Source organism: Bufo gargarizans, chromosome 3 (assembly GCF_014858855.1).
Source record: "Bufo gargarizans isolate SCDJY-AF-19 chromosome 3, ASM1485885v1, whole genome shotgun sequence".
Lineage (NCBI taxonomy): Eukaryota > Metazoa > Chordata > Amphibia > Anura > Bufonidae > Bufo > Bufo gargarizans.
Window position 1 is genome coordinate 466,282,083 of NC_058082.1, and position 17,406 is coordinate 466,299,488.

Genomic DNA, 17,406 nt, shown 5'->3' on the forward strand with positions numbered 1-17,406 from the left:
AGGACTGATAAAAGATGGAGACCAAGGTAGCATTTATTGTAAACGATGAGGTTGTAAAAACGGTATTACTTTGCACAATCTAGCAGGCGATTGTCGGGAGGGAAGCGTATCTTGCTCATTAGTGGAGGACACCCCTGCTATTACATGAAACAATCCCCTCCACAGCATGGGAAGGAGTGATCGTTATGCCATCGCTTGTCCCCATGCTGTCTAGTTGTTTACTGGCAGCAGATCGCGGTTACACAGCATGATCTGCTGCCAGTAAACGAGGATTTTTAAGCATGCTGAAAGCTTTAGATTGCCAGATGAGTGTTTGATCATTTATTGGGTAATCGGTGTCAGTATTAGACTGCCCAATCATTGTTAACGATTGTTCCTGTGAACACTGGTTAACGATAAACTGGCCGACAATTGGCTAGTCTAATACAGCCATAACATTTCAGTTGACAGGAGTCCTCCATAGGCAACTCTGTGTGACCTGAAACATTTTTATTGATACAAATGTAGTGAGGCACAAGTCTTTTAAAGGGAGTCTGTCACCATGATCGTGGACCATTACCTGCAGTATTACATCAGTAGTACTCCAGATATGGAGTCAAGGTCAACATTCCATTCCCCCAAGGTGAGTGGTCAAAGTTGAGCTAAAATACACAGTCTGGACTGCTGTGTCGTGCTAACATAATGGAGAGGACTCCTGTGTGCATGCACAGCAGTCCTGACAATTTATTTCAGTGCATCTTTGAGCGCTGACAGTGGGGTAACGGGGGCCAGTAGGAAAATAAAATAAAGGGATCTGGAATACTTATGTGTTGTACTACTTATATAGTACTGTAGATAATAGTCCAAAATAGGGTTGACAGATTCCCTTTATACCAATGCCTTATGTACAGTATGCAACATAGAGGTAGGTATACTATAAATTATTCTGAGAAGCAGTTATTAGATAAAAGCATAGTATTCAGGATGTGCGATCCAGTTTCACTCTTATATTTTACATGTCCTGTAGAATCTATTCTTTTTTCGCCCTCTGGTATCCGCACTCCTCCCCATTCGGCCCAGGTGATTTTAATTAGACTGCATAAGGGTGTATAAATTCCTACCACCTCTCAGTTGGAGTTCCTGAGAGCATGTGATAAGGTGAGCTTTGACAACTGTTCACATGGTGCAGTACTGTGCGGCGGCCATTGTTGCTCTGGTGCAGTGCTGGTGGGTCCCAGTGCCAGGGTGGCTCTGCCAGACAACAGGGGCATTGTTTGGCTGCTGGGGCCTGCTGCCTATTGGTGCAGTGCTGCGGCGCCGGTGGTTGTCGCACAGCGCCGCGCCAAATTTAGAGTAGGCTCCCACTCGAGGAGGCAACCTTGTCATGGTGAGTGGGCCTATGCTTTTTGATCAATTTGTATACCAATGCCTCATGTACAGTATGCAACATAGGGGTAGGTATACTATAAATTGCGCTGAGAAGTGATGTTAATTATGCTAAGAAGCAGTTATTAGATAAAAACATAGTATTGAGGATGTGCCATTCAGTTTCACTCTTATATTTTACAAATTCCCTTTAAGGCGTGCACCGTATATGCTCTTGTCATTGTCCTGTGCTGTGCTGCTGACATCTTACATTTAAACCTTAGAATTATCCAATCAGAGCAGTTGAGGGGCTATTGTGCTTTTGTAGATGCTGTGTCCCCTCATTGTTCACATAGGCACAGCAGCTATGCCATATGCCTGGTACTGAAGCTTGTCCAATTCATATGCAAGCCTTACAGCATGCTCACTTGGGTCCTAGAGGTTGGACTACTACTAATCAAACACTAACAATAGAATTAACATTAATGGGGTTGTCCAGTCTACTAAAAAGTTACAGCAATGTTGTTTTGTCTTAATAGAAAACTCTTACCCATCAGACTTTATTATTAATTTTGGATCTGACCCTGCCGCGATCAGCAGGGGGAAAGACGGAAGGAGGATGGGGATGAAGTTGTAGTAGTAGTTTATTGTGGCTGTCCTCACTTCAATGCTTCCTGGGGCTGTGCAGTGAATAGAGGATGCACCCTTTCTTCCTTTGGGGTATACATTGGTATTGGGACTCCTGCCTGATGATGGCCAGACAGGACACCCTGGTAATGCAGGCAATGCAATGGTGACATAAGTGCAGATGTTGAGAGCAAGGCAACAAGGAGTCCAGTGTAAGATAACAAGTCCAACAACTTTACTGAGGTATTCTTAGCAAATAACACTTTTCAGTCTCTTCAGGATATACACACACAATCTTTCCAAGGCTAAATAGGGGAAAGCCGGCTATATTTTCTCTCTGTATTAAATCCAGACAATTTTCCAAATTGTCCATAGGTGTGCTGTTACCATAGACAGGGAAACACACACGCATGGTGAGCCCTAACTGGAAAACAACCTGCCTACTTGCAATGCAAGCCCTAAGCAGCAAGTCAACAACCATCCCTATGCTGGTTAAGTGCAGGGAGAAAGTCCAAGCACCCGTGGTAAAAACTGCAGGGACCTGTTCACACAGACAAACACACAGAGAATGGTCTTACAGAAATGGGTCAAAACCAGGAAGACAACACAGTACCAAATCACAGTATGGTAGTCAAAAATAGCCAAGCCAAAGGTCAAAACCAGACAGTTATCAATGTACAAAAGATTAGAAATGGCTTAGGTGGCTTAGGCAGCAAGGGGCATGGCCTGGACTGCATGTCAAGGGGGCACAGCTCGGCATCACATCTCACTCATCGCGGCTGCGTTGCAGCCACAGAGCAAGTCGCTGGAGCTGGCCAGGTAAGTTAATGACACCTGCACTTCCATTCTCATTAAAACTGCAGTTCCTACTGTGGTGTGCAGATCTTAGATCAAATGGGCAATCGCTCTCCTAGGTTTGGTGAGTGCAGAAGCAATATATCCTATTCACAAGCAACAAAGTCAAAAGCATACATGTGTGTTACCCTTGCTATCCGACACTGTCCCTTATGGTCATAAATAACCTATAGTTTCTTTGCTTCCTTCTCTCAGAGGTTTGGCGCTTGGTTTCACCATGGAGGACACCTTGTAGTAGGCCTCACACTGCACAGACCCATGCAGCTTCTCAGACTTCAGCTGCCAAGGCCAGATTCACTGGCTGATGCTATCAGACTACACAGCTCCTCCCTCAGCTCTTGGAATCATATAACACAGCTTTGAAAATACACTAAGCCTTAGTTGTAGATATTCACCCCTTTAGCAGTGAATTAACTGATCCCCAAGATTTCCCATCTGCCCATCACATTATCTCTCCTCCAGCTTGGCTCCACCTGGGTTGCCTCACCCTATTAAATGGAACATGATCACTGACGAAACTGTCTGTATGATGAATGCTGCCCCAGGCAAGTACACACATTGCCTGCTCATTTCTTCAGTAAAAGCACACTATAGTGCACCAAATGACCACTGCTTCATTTACTAATCCGAAGACTGCACTACTGATCCCATTCCATCTAAGTGGTGATGGTAGAAGCCAGAAGTGAGATCACATTATCAGCATATGGGACACCTTGTCACAACACTAGAGGCTGTACTCTTCCGGTCACGTGACCCTCAGGGACAACAGGGACCAGAGTAAAAACTGATGGGCATTACTTCTCTATGATGCTGACAGACCGGACAACCACTTTAAAATCTTGATTTTAATAGAAGCTTAAATTCCACAAATAGCATATACTCACCGTATACATACACTGTTCTATCACGGCAGGCTTGGGGTGCAAATCCGGAAGGTACTGGCTAATAAAATTGCACAGTATTTTAATATCATCAATTTTGTTGGGTTTGTTCTGAAGCTCACGCTCTTCAGGGTCTGCCTCATTTCCACCATGAAAGCAAATCTGTGACAGAGGAATGGACATAAGACACAATCTAAGCCACTGTGGGAATGACATGGTAGCACATGGGGCAGATAGAGTGGTGTGTTAGTGCTGTAAAGCTGTGCTAAAAACTGGTGACTTTCTTGTCCATATTTATCAAACTGCTGAGTTTTCTGTACTCTGACATCACTTAAAATATATTTTATGTTTTACAATACAAAATAGCATATAATTAGTCATTGTTTCTTCAATAGTACCAAAAAAACTGTTCTACTGTACAGTATGGAAACTCAGTTCCATTGACTAAGTCTGCCAGCAGTTTTGACCAGGTAGAGACTGGGGAACTTTTGTGGAGTTTTTCTCATCAGGAGTATGAAACATTATTTTGCTAGATTTTGCTCCAGAAAGTTGTTAGAGTGGGGCTTCGCAGTGAAGTTCTCTCTGTTCTCTGCTTCTTCAAAGCCCCTTGTCTCCGCTCTAAGTAACAGCTGTAGCATCCAACCAGGAGTCCACTGCAGCTATCACTTATAGTAGAGATGAGGGACTGTAAAGCAGCTAAATGCAGAGAGCACTTGACACTGAAATTCCAGAGCACTGTCAAGAGGAGAATATGGCTGAATAAAAGTTCATATTATCACTACTCCTGATAAGAAAAGCTCCACAAAAGGACGGTGCTCCCCAGCCTCTTCTTGGTGCTCTCAACAGTTTAGCATGATCAGACATGCTGACAAACTCCTTTTAAAGTGATTGATAACCATACATTATTAGCGGCACAACTGCTAGAAACAGTACATACAGTACCTACATCTAGTATTAGGTGTTATTAAACCACTGGAGCTGACGTCCAATGGTTTAATATGCCAAATTCATGTGTATTAGCAGGTCTTTTTCCCTGCTTGCTGGTGCTGAGATTCCAAAATAGCCACTGATGGTCATATGGCCAGCCCCACCTATCAGTGGCACCCAATAACTTATGCTGAGAACTAACGATTGCAGTGCGATCAGGCAGGTAAAATGATCTGCTAATAAACATAAATTAGGCATACTAAACCATTGGACATTGGCACCAATGCACCTGTTACTAACTGCATGTATGTGCTGTTCTCTGTCCATGTGTAGCTAGTAATATATAGTGTACAACCAGTTTTAAAAAGAGTTTAGATGAATTCTTAAAAATAAACAACATTAATGATTATGAAAATGTGTAGAAATCATTTCCTTCTGGGATTCGCGTCCCCACCTATCCCTTGGTTGAACTTTATGGACTTATGTCTTTTTTCAACCGTATTAAGTTAACTATGTAACTATGTAAAAATAACACCTGCTACTAACTGCATGTATGTACTGTTCGCAGCCCATGTGCAGCTAGTAATATATAGGGGTTGTCCATGCTCTAGATATTGATGATCTATCCTCAGATCTATCCTAAGAATAAGTCAGATTAGAATAGCAGCCGCTGGTGAAATACCACAGTGGACGTAACTGGATGCAGACAGGTCTGTCCACTGTGTCATGGCTGTGCCTGGTTATTACATCTCAACTGCTCTTCAAGTGAATGGGAGCTGAGCTGCAGTATAGTGCAGAGAATCATTGCGGATCCAAGAGATCAGACCCGCACAATCTGTAAGGAATCTTACATCCTCCAATATGCCTTAACGTAAACGCTTCCAAGGATTTTAGCCTGTGAAGGATTTGGCAACACAGAAACAGAATTTAGTTTTAGCTTTGTCAATATTTCAGCCAGAATAACATTTCTGCAGATCCCTATAGGGTTAGATATAGACAATACAAACCTGTACTCATTAGTTAATTAGTTGAATAAATCATGGGCAATTATTATGTGTTAATATGTAATTATTTAATTTTCATGCTCATCTCTTTATTTACATACTATTCCGCCTTGAAAAGACACTGAGCTATTCTGTAAGCTCCTAAAGGCTGCGTTGCTTAAACCACTGCTGAGCGGAGAACCAACTACATTTAAAGGGGTTATCCAATAAGTAATATCCAAAATGCAAATAGTACATGACAGCAGTGGCATAGCGTGGGTTGCCAGCACCTGGGGCAAGCCATGTATCGTGCCCCCCAACCTGTGGACAGGCCCCTTTTTACAGATAATGTAGCAGTCCTATGTAACACAACAGATAATACAGTGAAAATTCTCTGAGTACAGATAATGTAGCAGTCCTATGTAACACCACAGATAATACAGTGATAATTCTCTGAGTACAGATAATGTAGTAGATGGGTGTGAGGCCCCAGAATTCAGAACACGCACAGTGTGACCTGAAGTCTGGGGCCAGGCTGCGGCAGGGTGGGCCATATTCTCAATCCACCCCCCAACTACATACATCACTACAAAATATACAGTAGAATACAGCACAACATACCTCATCCATCCAGTGACATCTGATGATGTAGACTTTCCTCAGCGTCTTCATTCAGAGATAGGACCGTCACGACACCTTCTTTCAGCTGCGTCTCATCTCTTCAGAGTTTTATTATTATTAGTTATTATTATTATTATAATATATAATGGTCCACTCTGTAAAATGTATAATGGCCCCTCTGTAATATTAGGATATACAGTATAATGGGCCATTATTTATCCTAATAATATGGAGGGGGCCATTATATATTTTAATAACACTGGGGGGGCCATTATATCTAATAATTATACAGAGGGGCCATTATATGTTATAATTATACAGAGGGGCCATTATATATTATGCAGAGGGGTCATTATATATTAAAATAACACTGGGGGGTCATTATATCTAATAATTATACAGAGGGGTCATTATATATTATAATTATACAGGGGGCCATTATATATAATAATTACAGTATACAGGGGGGCCATTATATATTTTAAATTTACAGAGGGGCCATTATTAATGGGCCCTCTGTATAATTATAATATATAATGGCCCCTCTATATAATATATAATGCCCCCTATATAATATTAGGACCCTCTGTATAATATATAATGGTCCCCTGTATAATTATAATGGCCCCTCTGTATAATATATATTGGGCCCTCTGTATACTATGTAATGGCCCCTCTGTATAATATATATTGGCCCCCATTCTTTCTCCCACCTCCATAGCGCCCCCAGTATGGCCCCTAGTACTTACATAAAAAAAAAATAATAATAATAATAATACTCACCTCTCTTCCTAATAATAATACTCGCCTGTCTTCAAGCGTCCCGGCGCAGGCGGTCTGCAACACATCACTGTGCCCTCCTGCGCTGCATCATCACGTCATCTCGCGAGAGCCGGTGCAGGAGGTCATGGCAATGTAATGGCGATCTCCTGCGCTATTCTACTACTTCATAGGCTTCAGGCCTGGCCTGAAACTTATGATGCAGAACGGAGGGGATGGAAGCCATAGGCATCCATCACCCTCATTATACTGCTGCCTGGCGCCCCCTATAATTTGGTGCCCGGGGCAATGGCCCCCCTTGCCCCCCCCCCCATGCTATGGAACTGTATGACAGTCTATTTCTAACAAACTTAGAACCACACATGGTTCCAGACATCTCCCCATTCATTGCTGCAATTGCTCTGCTAGATTTATTTGAAGCTGGCAGCTCAAGGGTTGTGCACTTTCTCAGGGAGAGTGTCCTTTCTGCTCCAGCTGGTGGCATATGAATGATGGACAGAGAATTTAGAAAAAGGGCAAACAGCAGGTAGCGCTATACAGATACATTTTATTGAATAACTTGGTGGCTAGACAACATTTTTACCTACAATTAAAAAAGTACTCAGATTCAGGTGCTGGTTTGAAAAAGGTAAAATATTTTTCATGAGACAACACCTTAAATGCCCATTTAGTTCTTATGGACTGTGTTACAAGAAACCTGCATATTTTGAAGTAGCATTCATAGTTACATAGTTAATACGGTTGAAAAAAGACATAAGTCCATCAAATTCAACCAAGGGATAGGTGGGGATGTGAATCCCAGAAGGAATTGAGACTCAGATTTCTACGTTTTTATAAGCATTAATGTTTACTTTTAAGAATTCATCTAAACCCTTTTTAAAACTGTCCACCGTTCCTGCTCTCACCACGTCCTGAGGAAGTCTATTCCACAGCTTCACAGTTCTTACAGTAAAGAAGCTTTGACGATCCCAGAGACTGAACTTTTTGCCCTCCAATCTGAGGCAGTGCCCCCTTGCCTTTTGAGTGACTTTTACATGGAATAGTTTTTCACTGTATTTTTTGTATGGCCCATTTATATATTTGTATAGGTTAATCATGTCCTCCCTTAGATGTCTCTTCTCAAGACTAAATAAATTCAATTATTTTAATCTTTATATATTTATAGTCTATGGGGCCCATTATAGTCTCCATTATAGTCTATGGGGCCCGTGGTATCAGTTTGGTGGGGGTTAGACACCTACACCGATCAGCTGCAGCTTACCAAGCACAGCAATGTCCATTGGATAGCACATGTGTTAGGTATTGCAGCTCAGCCTCATGCCTAGGCCGTGTGTCTGAGGAATGTCATATCACTACTGATCTGATATTGATAACCTATCCCAGTGGTCGAAAACCTATGGCATGGGTGCCAGAGGTGGCACTCAGAGCCTTCTCTGTGGGCACCTACGCCCTGGAAAAAGTTTAAGCCGTACCAATATGCGTTAGACTTTTCCTGCAATTCATCAGCACAGGGCGCTCTATGAACGGCACAAGCAGCACATTGACTGTAGGCAGGCTATTATAGCTAAATTACAAAGTACATGGAAGATATGCTATATTAGACTGTAGTATTCAGGTTAAATCGCTGTGTTGGCACTTTGCGATAAATAAGTGGGTTGTAGGGTTGCAGTTTGGGTACACGGTCTCTAAAAGGTTAACCACCACTGACCTATCCTGATGACATATGGTGTTCTTACATAGGGGCCATTTGCTACCTGTGTCCGCCACTGGCCTTACATATCTTCTTTAAGCTCAAGTGAACACCTACATTGAACTATTGCAAGCCCCCTAGTGAGGCCTTACTGCATACACGTTTATACAGCTTCCACACTGAACGCAATGATAGGTATATCTTCAGTGAGCACCCTCTAGTGACGACAGCCAGCATCCAGAATTGTATCACTTATGCAGGGGATTTGGAATTGTGTAACTGACAACAGTATATTGAGATATACCATGAAATCAAATAGCATAGAAGGCTATAGGTACACAGTAAAATATTGCTAAGCAGTAAACCTTACTTTGCAAATATACTCATAAAATAGGCAAACTTCCTACATGATGTCAACTTTTAAAGCGGCACCTTAAATAGCCCTGGATACTCCTGGGAGGGTAGTCCATACACCTCATGCTCTTCTCCATTCAGATTTACACCCAAGAACGTAGGGATGTTCTGCAGAATTCCAGATCTTCCAGGAATCTTCTCTTTCCAGTAACATACATTGATTCTCAGCGTCTGGGAATGAAGCACACTTAAATTAAAGAACATGAAACATCAGTATGCAATAGCGGTCCTGTCACGAAACATTAGAAGTAATGCATACAATGCATGATTTAATAAAGTCAGCTAAATAACTGCATTATAACTAAGTCATACACTTTTGTCATGTAACTACATTACTTAGTGTTATTTAGCGTACAATAATCACCATGCAACTGGCACAACCTAAATAATTTATTCTGTCATATGGTAATAAGGAAAGCTGCTTTCTCTTAGAGCCATTGTTTGATTGGAAGATTCAATAGAGTAAAAAAAACAATGCAAATGGTACCAAGTTTTAGCAATATAGATGGTGCATGTTAATGTTCTGGATCTTAGGACCGAAACCGAGGAGGCAAATAGAAGAAAAGTGATGTGAAATAAGAAGGAATCTATTATGGGTTATAAATGACTGCAATGTATACATTTCTGCAGGATACCTGATCGTGACAGAGTTGATCATGTCCAATCCTAGTTACAATCTGCCATTTGTATACTGGTAACATCTATGTTATACAGTACAGCACAGATACATCACCTAGCATCAAAGTAAAGGATATCTGTCAAAAGACTGTTTATTATTAGGGCACCTATAATATACCAGCAGGGCACTAGGCTTAGGCTACTTTCACACTAACGTTTTTTGCGGATCCGTCATGGATCTGCAAAAACGCTTCCGTTGCAATAATACAACCGCATGCATCCGTCATGAACGGATCCGGTTGTATTATGTCTCATATAGCCAAGACGGATCCGTCATGAACTCCATTGAAAGTCAATAGGTGATGAATTTGTTTACTATTGTGTCAGAGAAAACGGATCCGTACCCACTGACTTACATTGTGTGTCAGGACGGATCCGTCTTGCTCCGCATCCCAGGACGGACAGAAAGAAGCTGTAGGCAGAGTTTTGGTGTCCGCCTCCAGAGCGGAATGGTGACTGAACGGAGGCAAACTGATGCATTCTGAGCGGATTCTTTTCGATTCAGAATGCATTAGGGCAAAACTGATCAGTTTTCTACCGCTTGTGAGAGCCAATGACGGATATCAGAAACGGAAAGCCAAAACGCTAGTGTGAAAGTAGCTATAGAGCAACTAAACCACCAGCTTGTCATTATGCAGCGGAGGTTTATTGTGCTTGATAGTGTGATTGGATGTTTTTACATCATTTTGCAAAAGAAGTTACCGGAGATGACTCTGGGACTCATATCAAAGGGCCACCCGCATATGTGCAATATGAAGCTGAAGCCAACAACAGTATACAGTACCTGAAAAGTTTTGGTGGTCCCAATTAAAGGATTAGTGTAGTGGTAGAAGTTGCACCGACTAATATCTCATTTTAAAGATGTTAGGGCATCTTTAAAATTAGATATTAGTCGGTGCAACTTCTACCAACCACTACAGGACTTTTTTGATAGGGTCAGTCTGCTACATCTTAGGTAATAAAACTAAGAAATGTATTAGGCTACTTTCACACTAGCGTTCGGGGGTCCGCTTGTGAGTTCCGTTTGAAGGCTCTCACAAGCGGCCCCGAACGGATCCGTACAGCCCCAATGCATTCTGAGTGGATGCGGATCCGCTCAGAATGCATCAGTATGGCTCCGTTTGGCCTCCGTTCCGCTCAGCAGGCGGACTGCGTGCGGAGCCAAACGGATCCGTCCAGACTTACAATGGAAGTCAATGGGGACGGATCCGTTTGAAGATGCCACAATATGGTGCAATTTCAAACGGATCCGTCCCCCATTGACTTTCAATGTAAAATCTGGAGGGATCCGCCTGACTAACTTTCAGACTAAGAATTTTTTCTGAAATATAATGCAGACGGATCCATTCTGAACGGATCCCATCGTCTGCATTATAGGAGCGGATCCGTCTGTGCAGGCACCAGACGGATCTGCTCCGAACGCAAGTGTGAAAGTAGCCTTAGGCCCCTTTCACACGGGCGAGTTTTCCGTGCGGGTGCGATGCGTGCGGTGAACGCATTGCACCCGCACTGAATCCTGACCCATTCATTTCTATGAGACTGTGCACACGAGCGGTGATTTTCACGCATCACTTGTGCGTTGCGTGAAAATCGCAGCATGCTCCTCTTTGTGCGTTTTTCACGTAACGCAGGCCCTATAGAAATGAATGGGGTTGCGTGAAAATCGCATGCATCCGCAAGCAAGTGCGGATGCGGTGCGATTTTCACGCATGGGTTCTAGGTGACAGTCTATTCACTGTATTATTTTCCCTTATAACATGGTTATAAGGGAAAATAATAGCATTCTGAATACAGAATGCTTTGTATAATAGTGCTGGAGGGGTTAAAAATAATAAAAAAGTTAACTCACCTTCTCCTCTTGTTAGCGCAGATGCCGGTCTGTTCTTTATCTGTGGGCTAAAGGACCTTTGATGACGTCAGATCACATGCTCCATCACCATGGTGATGGACCATGTGATTGGAGCATGTGATCTGACGTCACCTCAGGTCATTCAGTCCACAGCTAAAGAACAGACCGGCATCTGCGCGAACAAGAGGAGAAGGTGAGTTAACTTTTTTATTATTTTTAACCCTTCCAGCACTATTATACAAAGCATTCTGTAGTCAGAATGCTATTATTTTCCCTTATAACCATGTTATAAGGGAAAATAATACAATCTTCAGAACATCAATCCCAAGCCCGAACTTCTGTGAAGAAGTTCGGGTCTGGGTACCAAACATGCGCGATTTTTCTCACGCAAGTGCAAAACGCATGACAATGTTTTGCACTCGCGCAGAAAAATCGCGCATTTTCCCGCAACGCACCCGCCTCTTATCCGGGCAAAAAACATGACGCCCGTGTGAAAGAGGCCTTAAAGGTGAAAAAGCTAAATTTGATGTAGAAAAGTAGCACAGTTTGTGCAAAAGTATGAGACTTTTTGCCCTTTTAGGCTGAGTTCACACGAGCGTGACAGATTTGGTCCGGATGCGTTCAGGGTGCGTTCAGGGTGCGTTCAGTTAAACTCGCACCATTTTGCAAGCAAGTTCAGTCAGTTTTGGCTGCAATTGCGTTTAGTTGTTCAGTTTTTTCCGCGCGGATGCAATGCGTTTTGATGCGTTTTTCACGCGCGTGATAAAAAACTGAAGGTTTACAAACAACATCTCCTAGCAACCATCAGTGAAAAACGCATTGCATCCGCACTTGCTTGCAGATGCAATGCGTTATTAACGCAGCCCCATTCACTTCTATGGAGCCAGGGCTGCGTTAAAAACGCAGAATATAGAACATGCTGCGATTTTAAAGCATTGCAGAAGTGATGCGTGAAAAAAAATGCTCATGTGCACAGCCCCATTGAAATGAATGGGTCAGGATTCAGTGCAGGTGCAATGCGTTCACCTACTGCATTGCACCCGCGCGGAAATCTCGCCCGTGTGAACTCAGCCTTACAACCTGGCTCTTAGGCTGCGTTCACACGGGCGAGATTTCCGCGCGGGTGCAATGCAGTAGGTGAACGCATTGCACCTGCACTGAATCCTGACCCATTCATTTCAATGGGGCTGTGCACATGAGCGTTTTTTTTCATGCATCACTTCTGCAATGCTTTAAAATCGCAGCATGTTCTGTATTCTGCGTTAAGGCTGAGTTCACACGAGCGTGACAGATTAGGTCCGGATGCGTTCAGGGTGCGTTCAGTTAAACTCGCACCATTTTGCAAGCAAGTTCAGTCAGTTTTGGCTGCAATTGCGTTTAGTTGTTCAGTTTTTTCCGCGCGGATGCAATGCGTTTTGATGCGTTTTTCACGCGCGTGATAAAAAACTGAAGGTTTACAAACAACATCTCCTAGCAACCATCAGTGAAAAACGCATTGCATCCGCACTTGCTTGCAGATGCAATGCGTTATTAACGCAGCCCCATTCACTTCTATGGAGCCAGGGCTGCGTGAAAAACGCAGAATATAGAACATGCTGCGATTTTAAAGCATTGCAGAAGTGATGCGTGAAAAAAAACGCTCATGTACACAGCCCCATTGAAATGAATGGGTCAGGATTCAGTGCAGGTGCAATGCGTTCACCTACTGCATTGCACCCGCGCGGAAATCTCGCCCGTGTGAACGCAGCCTAATAACGCATTGCATCTGCAAGCAAGTGCGGATGCAATGCGTTTTTCACTGATGGTTGCTAGGAGATGTTGTTTGTAAACCTTCAGTTTTTTATCACGCGCGTGAAAAACGCATCAAAACGCATTGCACCCGCGCGGAAAAAACTGAACAACTAAACGCAATTGCAGACAAAACTGACTGAACTTGCTTGCAAAATGGTGCGAGTTTAACTGAACGCACCCTGAACACATCCGGACCTAATCTGTCACGCTTGTGTGAACTCAGCCTTAGGCCTCTTTCACACGGGCGTCATGTTTTTTGCCCGGATAAGAGGCGGGTGCGTTGCGGGAAAATGCGCGATTTTTCCGCGCGAGTGCAAAACATTGTCATGCGTTTTGCACTCGCGTGAGAAAAATCACGCATGTTTGGTACCCAGATCCGAACTTCTTCACAGAAGTTCGGGCTTGGGATTGATGTTCTGAAGATTGTATTATTTTCCCTTATAACATGGTTATAAGGGAAAATAATAGCATTCTGAATACAGAATGCTTAGTATAATAGTGCTGGAAGGGTTAAAAATAATAAAAAAAGTTAACTCACCTTCTCCTCTTGTTAGCGCAGATGCCGGTCTGTTCTTTAGCTGTGGACTGAATGACCTGAGGTGATGTCAGATCACATGCTCCAATCACATGGTCCATCACCATGGTGATAGAGCATGTGATCTGACGTCATCAAAGGTCCTTCAGCCGCAGCTAAAGAACAGACCGGCCTCTACGCGAACAAGAGGAGAAGGTGAGTTAACTTTTTTATTATTTTTAACCCTTCCAGCACTATTATACTAAGCATTCTGTATTCAGAATGCTATTATTTTCCCTTATAACCATGTTATAAGGGAAAATAATACAGTGAATAGACTGTCACCTAGAACCCATGCGTGAAAATCGCACCGCATCCGCACTTGCTTGCGGATGCATGCGATTTTCACGCAACCCCATTCATTTCTATAGGGCCTGCGTTACGTGAAAAACGCACAAAGAGGAGCATGCTGCGATTTTCACGCAACGCATAAGTGATGCGTGAAAATCACCGCTCGTGTGCACAGCCCCATAGAAATGAATAGGTCAGGATTAAGTGCGGGTGCAATGCGTTCACCGCACGCATCGCACCCGCACGGAAAACTCGCCCGTGTGAAAGGGGCCTTAGGCTGGGTTCACACCTGAGCGTTCGGAAACGAGTGCTCTGTATGCGCGATTGTACGGGCGTTTACAATCGCGCATACAGAGATTGCCGTTCACACATTGTCGCGCGTTCCCGAATTTCTATGTGCGGGAACGCGCGACAAATGCCCCAAAAAAAGCTCAAGCACTTGTTTGAGCGTCGGGCGTTTTACAGCGCGATCGTACGCGCTGTAAAACGCCCAGGTGAGAACCATTCCCATAGGGAATCATTGGTTCTTGCCTGTTGTGCGTTTTACAGCGCGTAGGAACGCGCTGTAAAACGCTCAGGTGTGAACCCAGCCTTAATGTTTGTACTAAATGAGCAGGCATGGGTTGGAGTCTGCATGGTCTGACAGATTTAAGATGACGATTCTTTAGATATAAACCCATTGATTGGTCCCAAATCAATTCAGTTCACAGGGTATTGGGATTATAATGCCAGGTAACGCCTGTACTGCTGGTAGATCTCCTTGTACCTCATCATAGATCATCAGGGAGCACAATGGAGGTGAGGGCAACGGACAACGTTTTTAAATCGGTAGGAAGAATGATAACTGCATTGATCTGGTAGGACAGTTCAGATAAGGCCAACTTTACTTTTCCTATTGTAGGCTATTTCATTCCTTATCACGCCAATAGTCCTCTGTTATAGTGTGATCCTGTTCTTTGGCAAGGTATGAAATAATCTGAATCAATATAATATTTTAGTGTTCTCCAGTTCCCACACATCATTCAGTCGGCTGTAATTGTTTTATTATCACAGAGCAATTGAATACTATGTATATTCTGTAATGTTCTCTGTAATAGGCGGATGATTTGTGCAAATTAATATGAACAAAGGCTACAGGAGATGATGAGGGAGAAATGATGGAAGCTTTCTGATATATACAGATTCATGTAAATTTTAATGTAAAGTCATGATGGCTCCGTGCAATGAAATAGTTATTGTCAGAATGTATTGCAGTGTGATGCATCATTATATTGTTACCACTCTGATTTGTTACCCCAGGCATTATATGAAAAATGAATGTCATACATACAACTTGGAGGACATGGCAGAAAAGTAGAAAAGGAATTAAAAGAATATAATTTATTATTTCAAGCAGAATGCAGCAGGTTAAGCATTAACAACTCAAGGTTGTGCATTTAACATCTTTTTTTTTTCATATATGTGCCACAATCTGCAACTCCCCCCCCCCCCCCGCCTCACACCAGGTCTAAAAAAGGGAGTGGGGAATAGAGTGGGTCAGCAGGCCAGTCTCATTTATTATTTTCTATGCCTGTCTTTGGCGTAGAAAATGTTCAACATCTACACCAGCAAGGAAGCTGCCGTAGATTTAGACTGGTGGTTGATGCGCCCAAGTTATGTAGATCCTGGCGCTGGAGGGGTTTTTAAGACTGGCATCACTGGCCTATGAAGAGGCTTCCCCTCATTGGAGGGCAGTGGTCTATGCAAACAGCTGATTGGTGGGGGTGCCAGGAGTGGTACCCCACAATCAGATATTGATTACCTATCTTGAGGATAGGCCATCCGTGGGGCTCCCACATCTGGCCACCAATCAGCTGTTTGAAGAGACCATGGTGCTCCGGTCCCTTCACAGCACACCCAGCACAGTGCAGGACAATGTATAACGGCTGCACTTGGTATTGCAGCTCAGGTCCATTCACTTGAATGAGACTGAGTTGTACATAGGCCATGTGACCGATGAACGCGACATCACTGGCCTAAGAAACGGCCGCAGCGCTCACTAGACAGGGGAGGAGTCGAGCCCCTGATCTGATATTGATGACCTATCCTGAGGATAGGCTATCAATATTGAAATCCCTGAAAACCCTTTTAAAGGGGGTGTATACAATACCCATATATAACCAAATGTATGCAAAAAGAACATAATCTTGTGCGTGTACGCTCACAAATGAGAAAGACATTTATGTAATGTAACATCATTATCTGTGCCACCTATATTGCTGATCAAAGTGCTTTCAATCACTCTAAGAGCAGAGTCGTAGGAAGCGAGCATTGTCAGATCAATCTATAATAATTCACCTCTTTAGAAGAGGTTCATAAATTAGGAACTCATCTACAGTGTCTTGCTCATTTAATGGCAACCAGCAGCGGTTAAGATAAACGACCCTGTTATTTCGCTATCTAGAGTGTTCATATAAAGGGAAAAGCAATTCCTAAAGGTGCTTGGAAATTGACAGGCTTACAACACTTGGGCTTTGTGTTGTTACTTATAAAGAATCTCAAGGCTACTACTGGAAAAGAAACGGGACGGTAATATAAGCTGTTTGTTGGTGGAAGAGCTTCTAACACATTGCAGTGATATATATTGCCCTGGGGAGGATGACAGTCCCAGAAACCTTTTAAATGCAGTTCTGTTTCAAAGAATCATACTGTAAATCAAATGAAAAGGTAATAAGTAATTCCTCTACTCGTCTGCTTGAAAAAAAATGGTTTTATGATAGATGCCAAAATGTTTTAGCAGTAAGGCTCAGGAAATGTAATTTCTCACCTTCAGAGGTAGTTCAAGGCCAAGAGGGCTAAGCACTTTCTGGGCCCATGGGCCAGCAGTGATGACTAATTTTTCGGTTTCAAAAACGCTAGAAGCAGTTGTCACAGTCACCACCTGTCCAGGCTGTACGTGCGTAACTTTTTCCCCATCTCGGATTACTCCACCCATTTTTTTAAACTGTTCCTGTAGGAGAATCACAGAGACATTCATGTTTAGATAGTGTCAGACTGTGCACGGACACCCTCCTTCCCCAACTGGTAACACCCATCTGGACGCCGTGCGCTCCTGCTCTCAG

General features: G+C 43.2%; 1 protein-coding gene across 1 annotated transcript in view; it reads right to left on the reverse strand.

The window, feature by feature from the left end:
- Positions 1–17,406, reverse strand: part of PIPOX (pipecolic acid and sarcosine oxidase) — a 101,818-nt gene that overhangs the window by 2,027 nt on the left and 82,385 nt on the right. The window contains exons 4-6 of the mRNA XM_044287149.1: positions 17,112–17,294; positions 9,141–9,293; positions 3,711–3,869 (exon numbers count right to left, since the gene is read on the reverse strand). Coding sequence (XP_044143084.1) covers positions 3,711–3,869; positions 9,141–9,293; positions 17,112–17,294 — 495 coding nt within the window. The remainder of the gene's footprint in view (positions 1–3,710; positions 3,870–9,140; positions 9,294–17,111; positions 17,295–17,406) is intronic.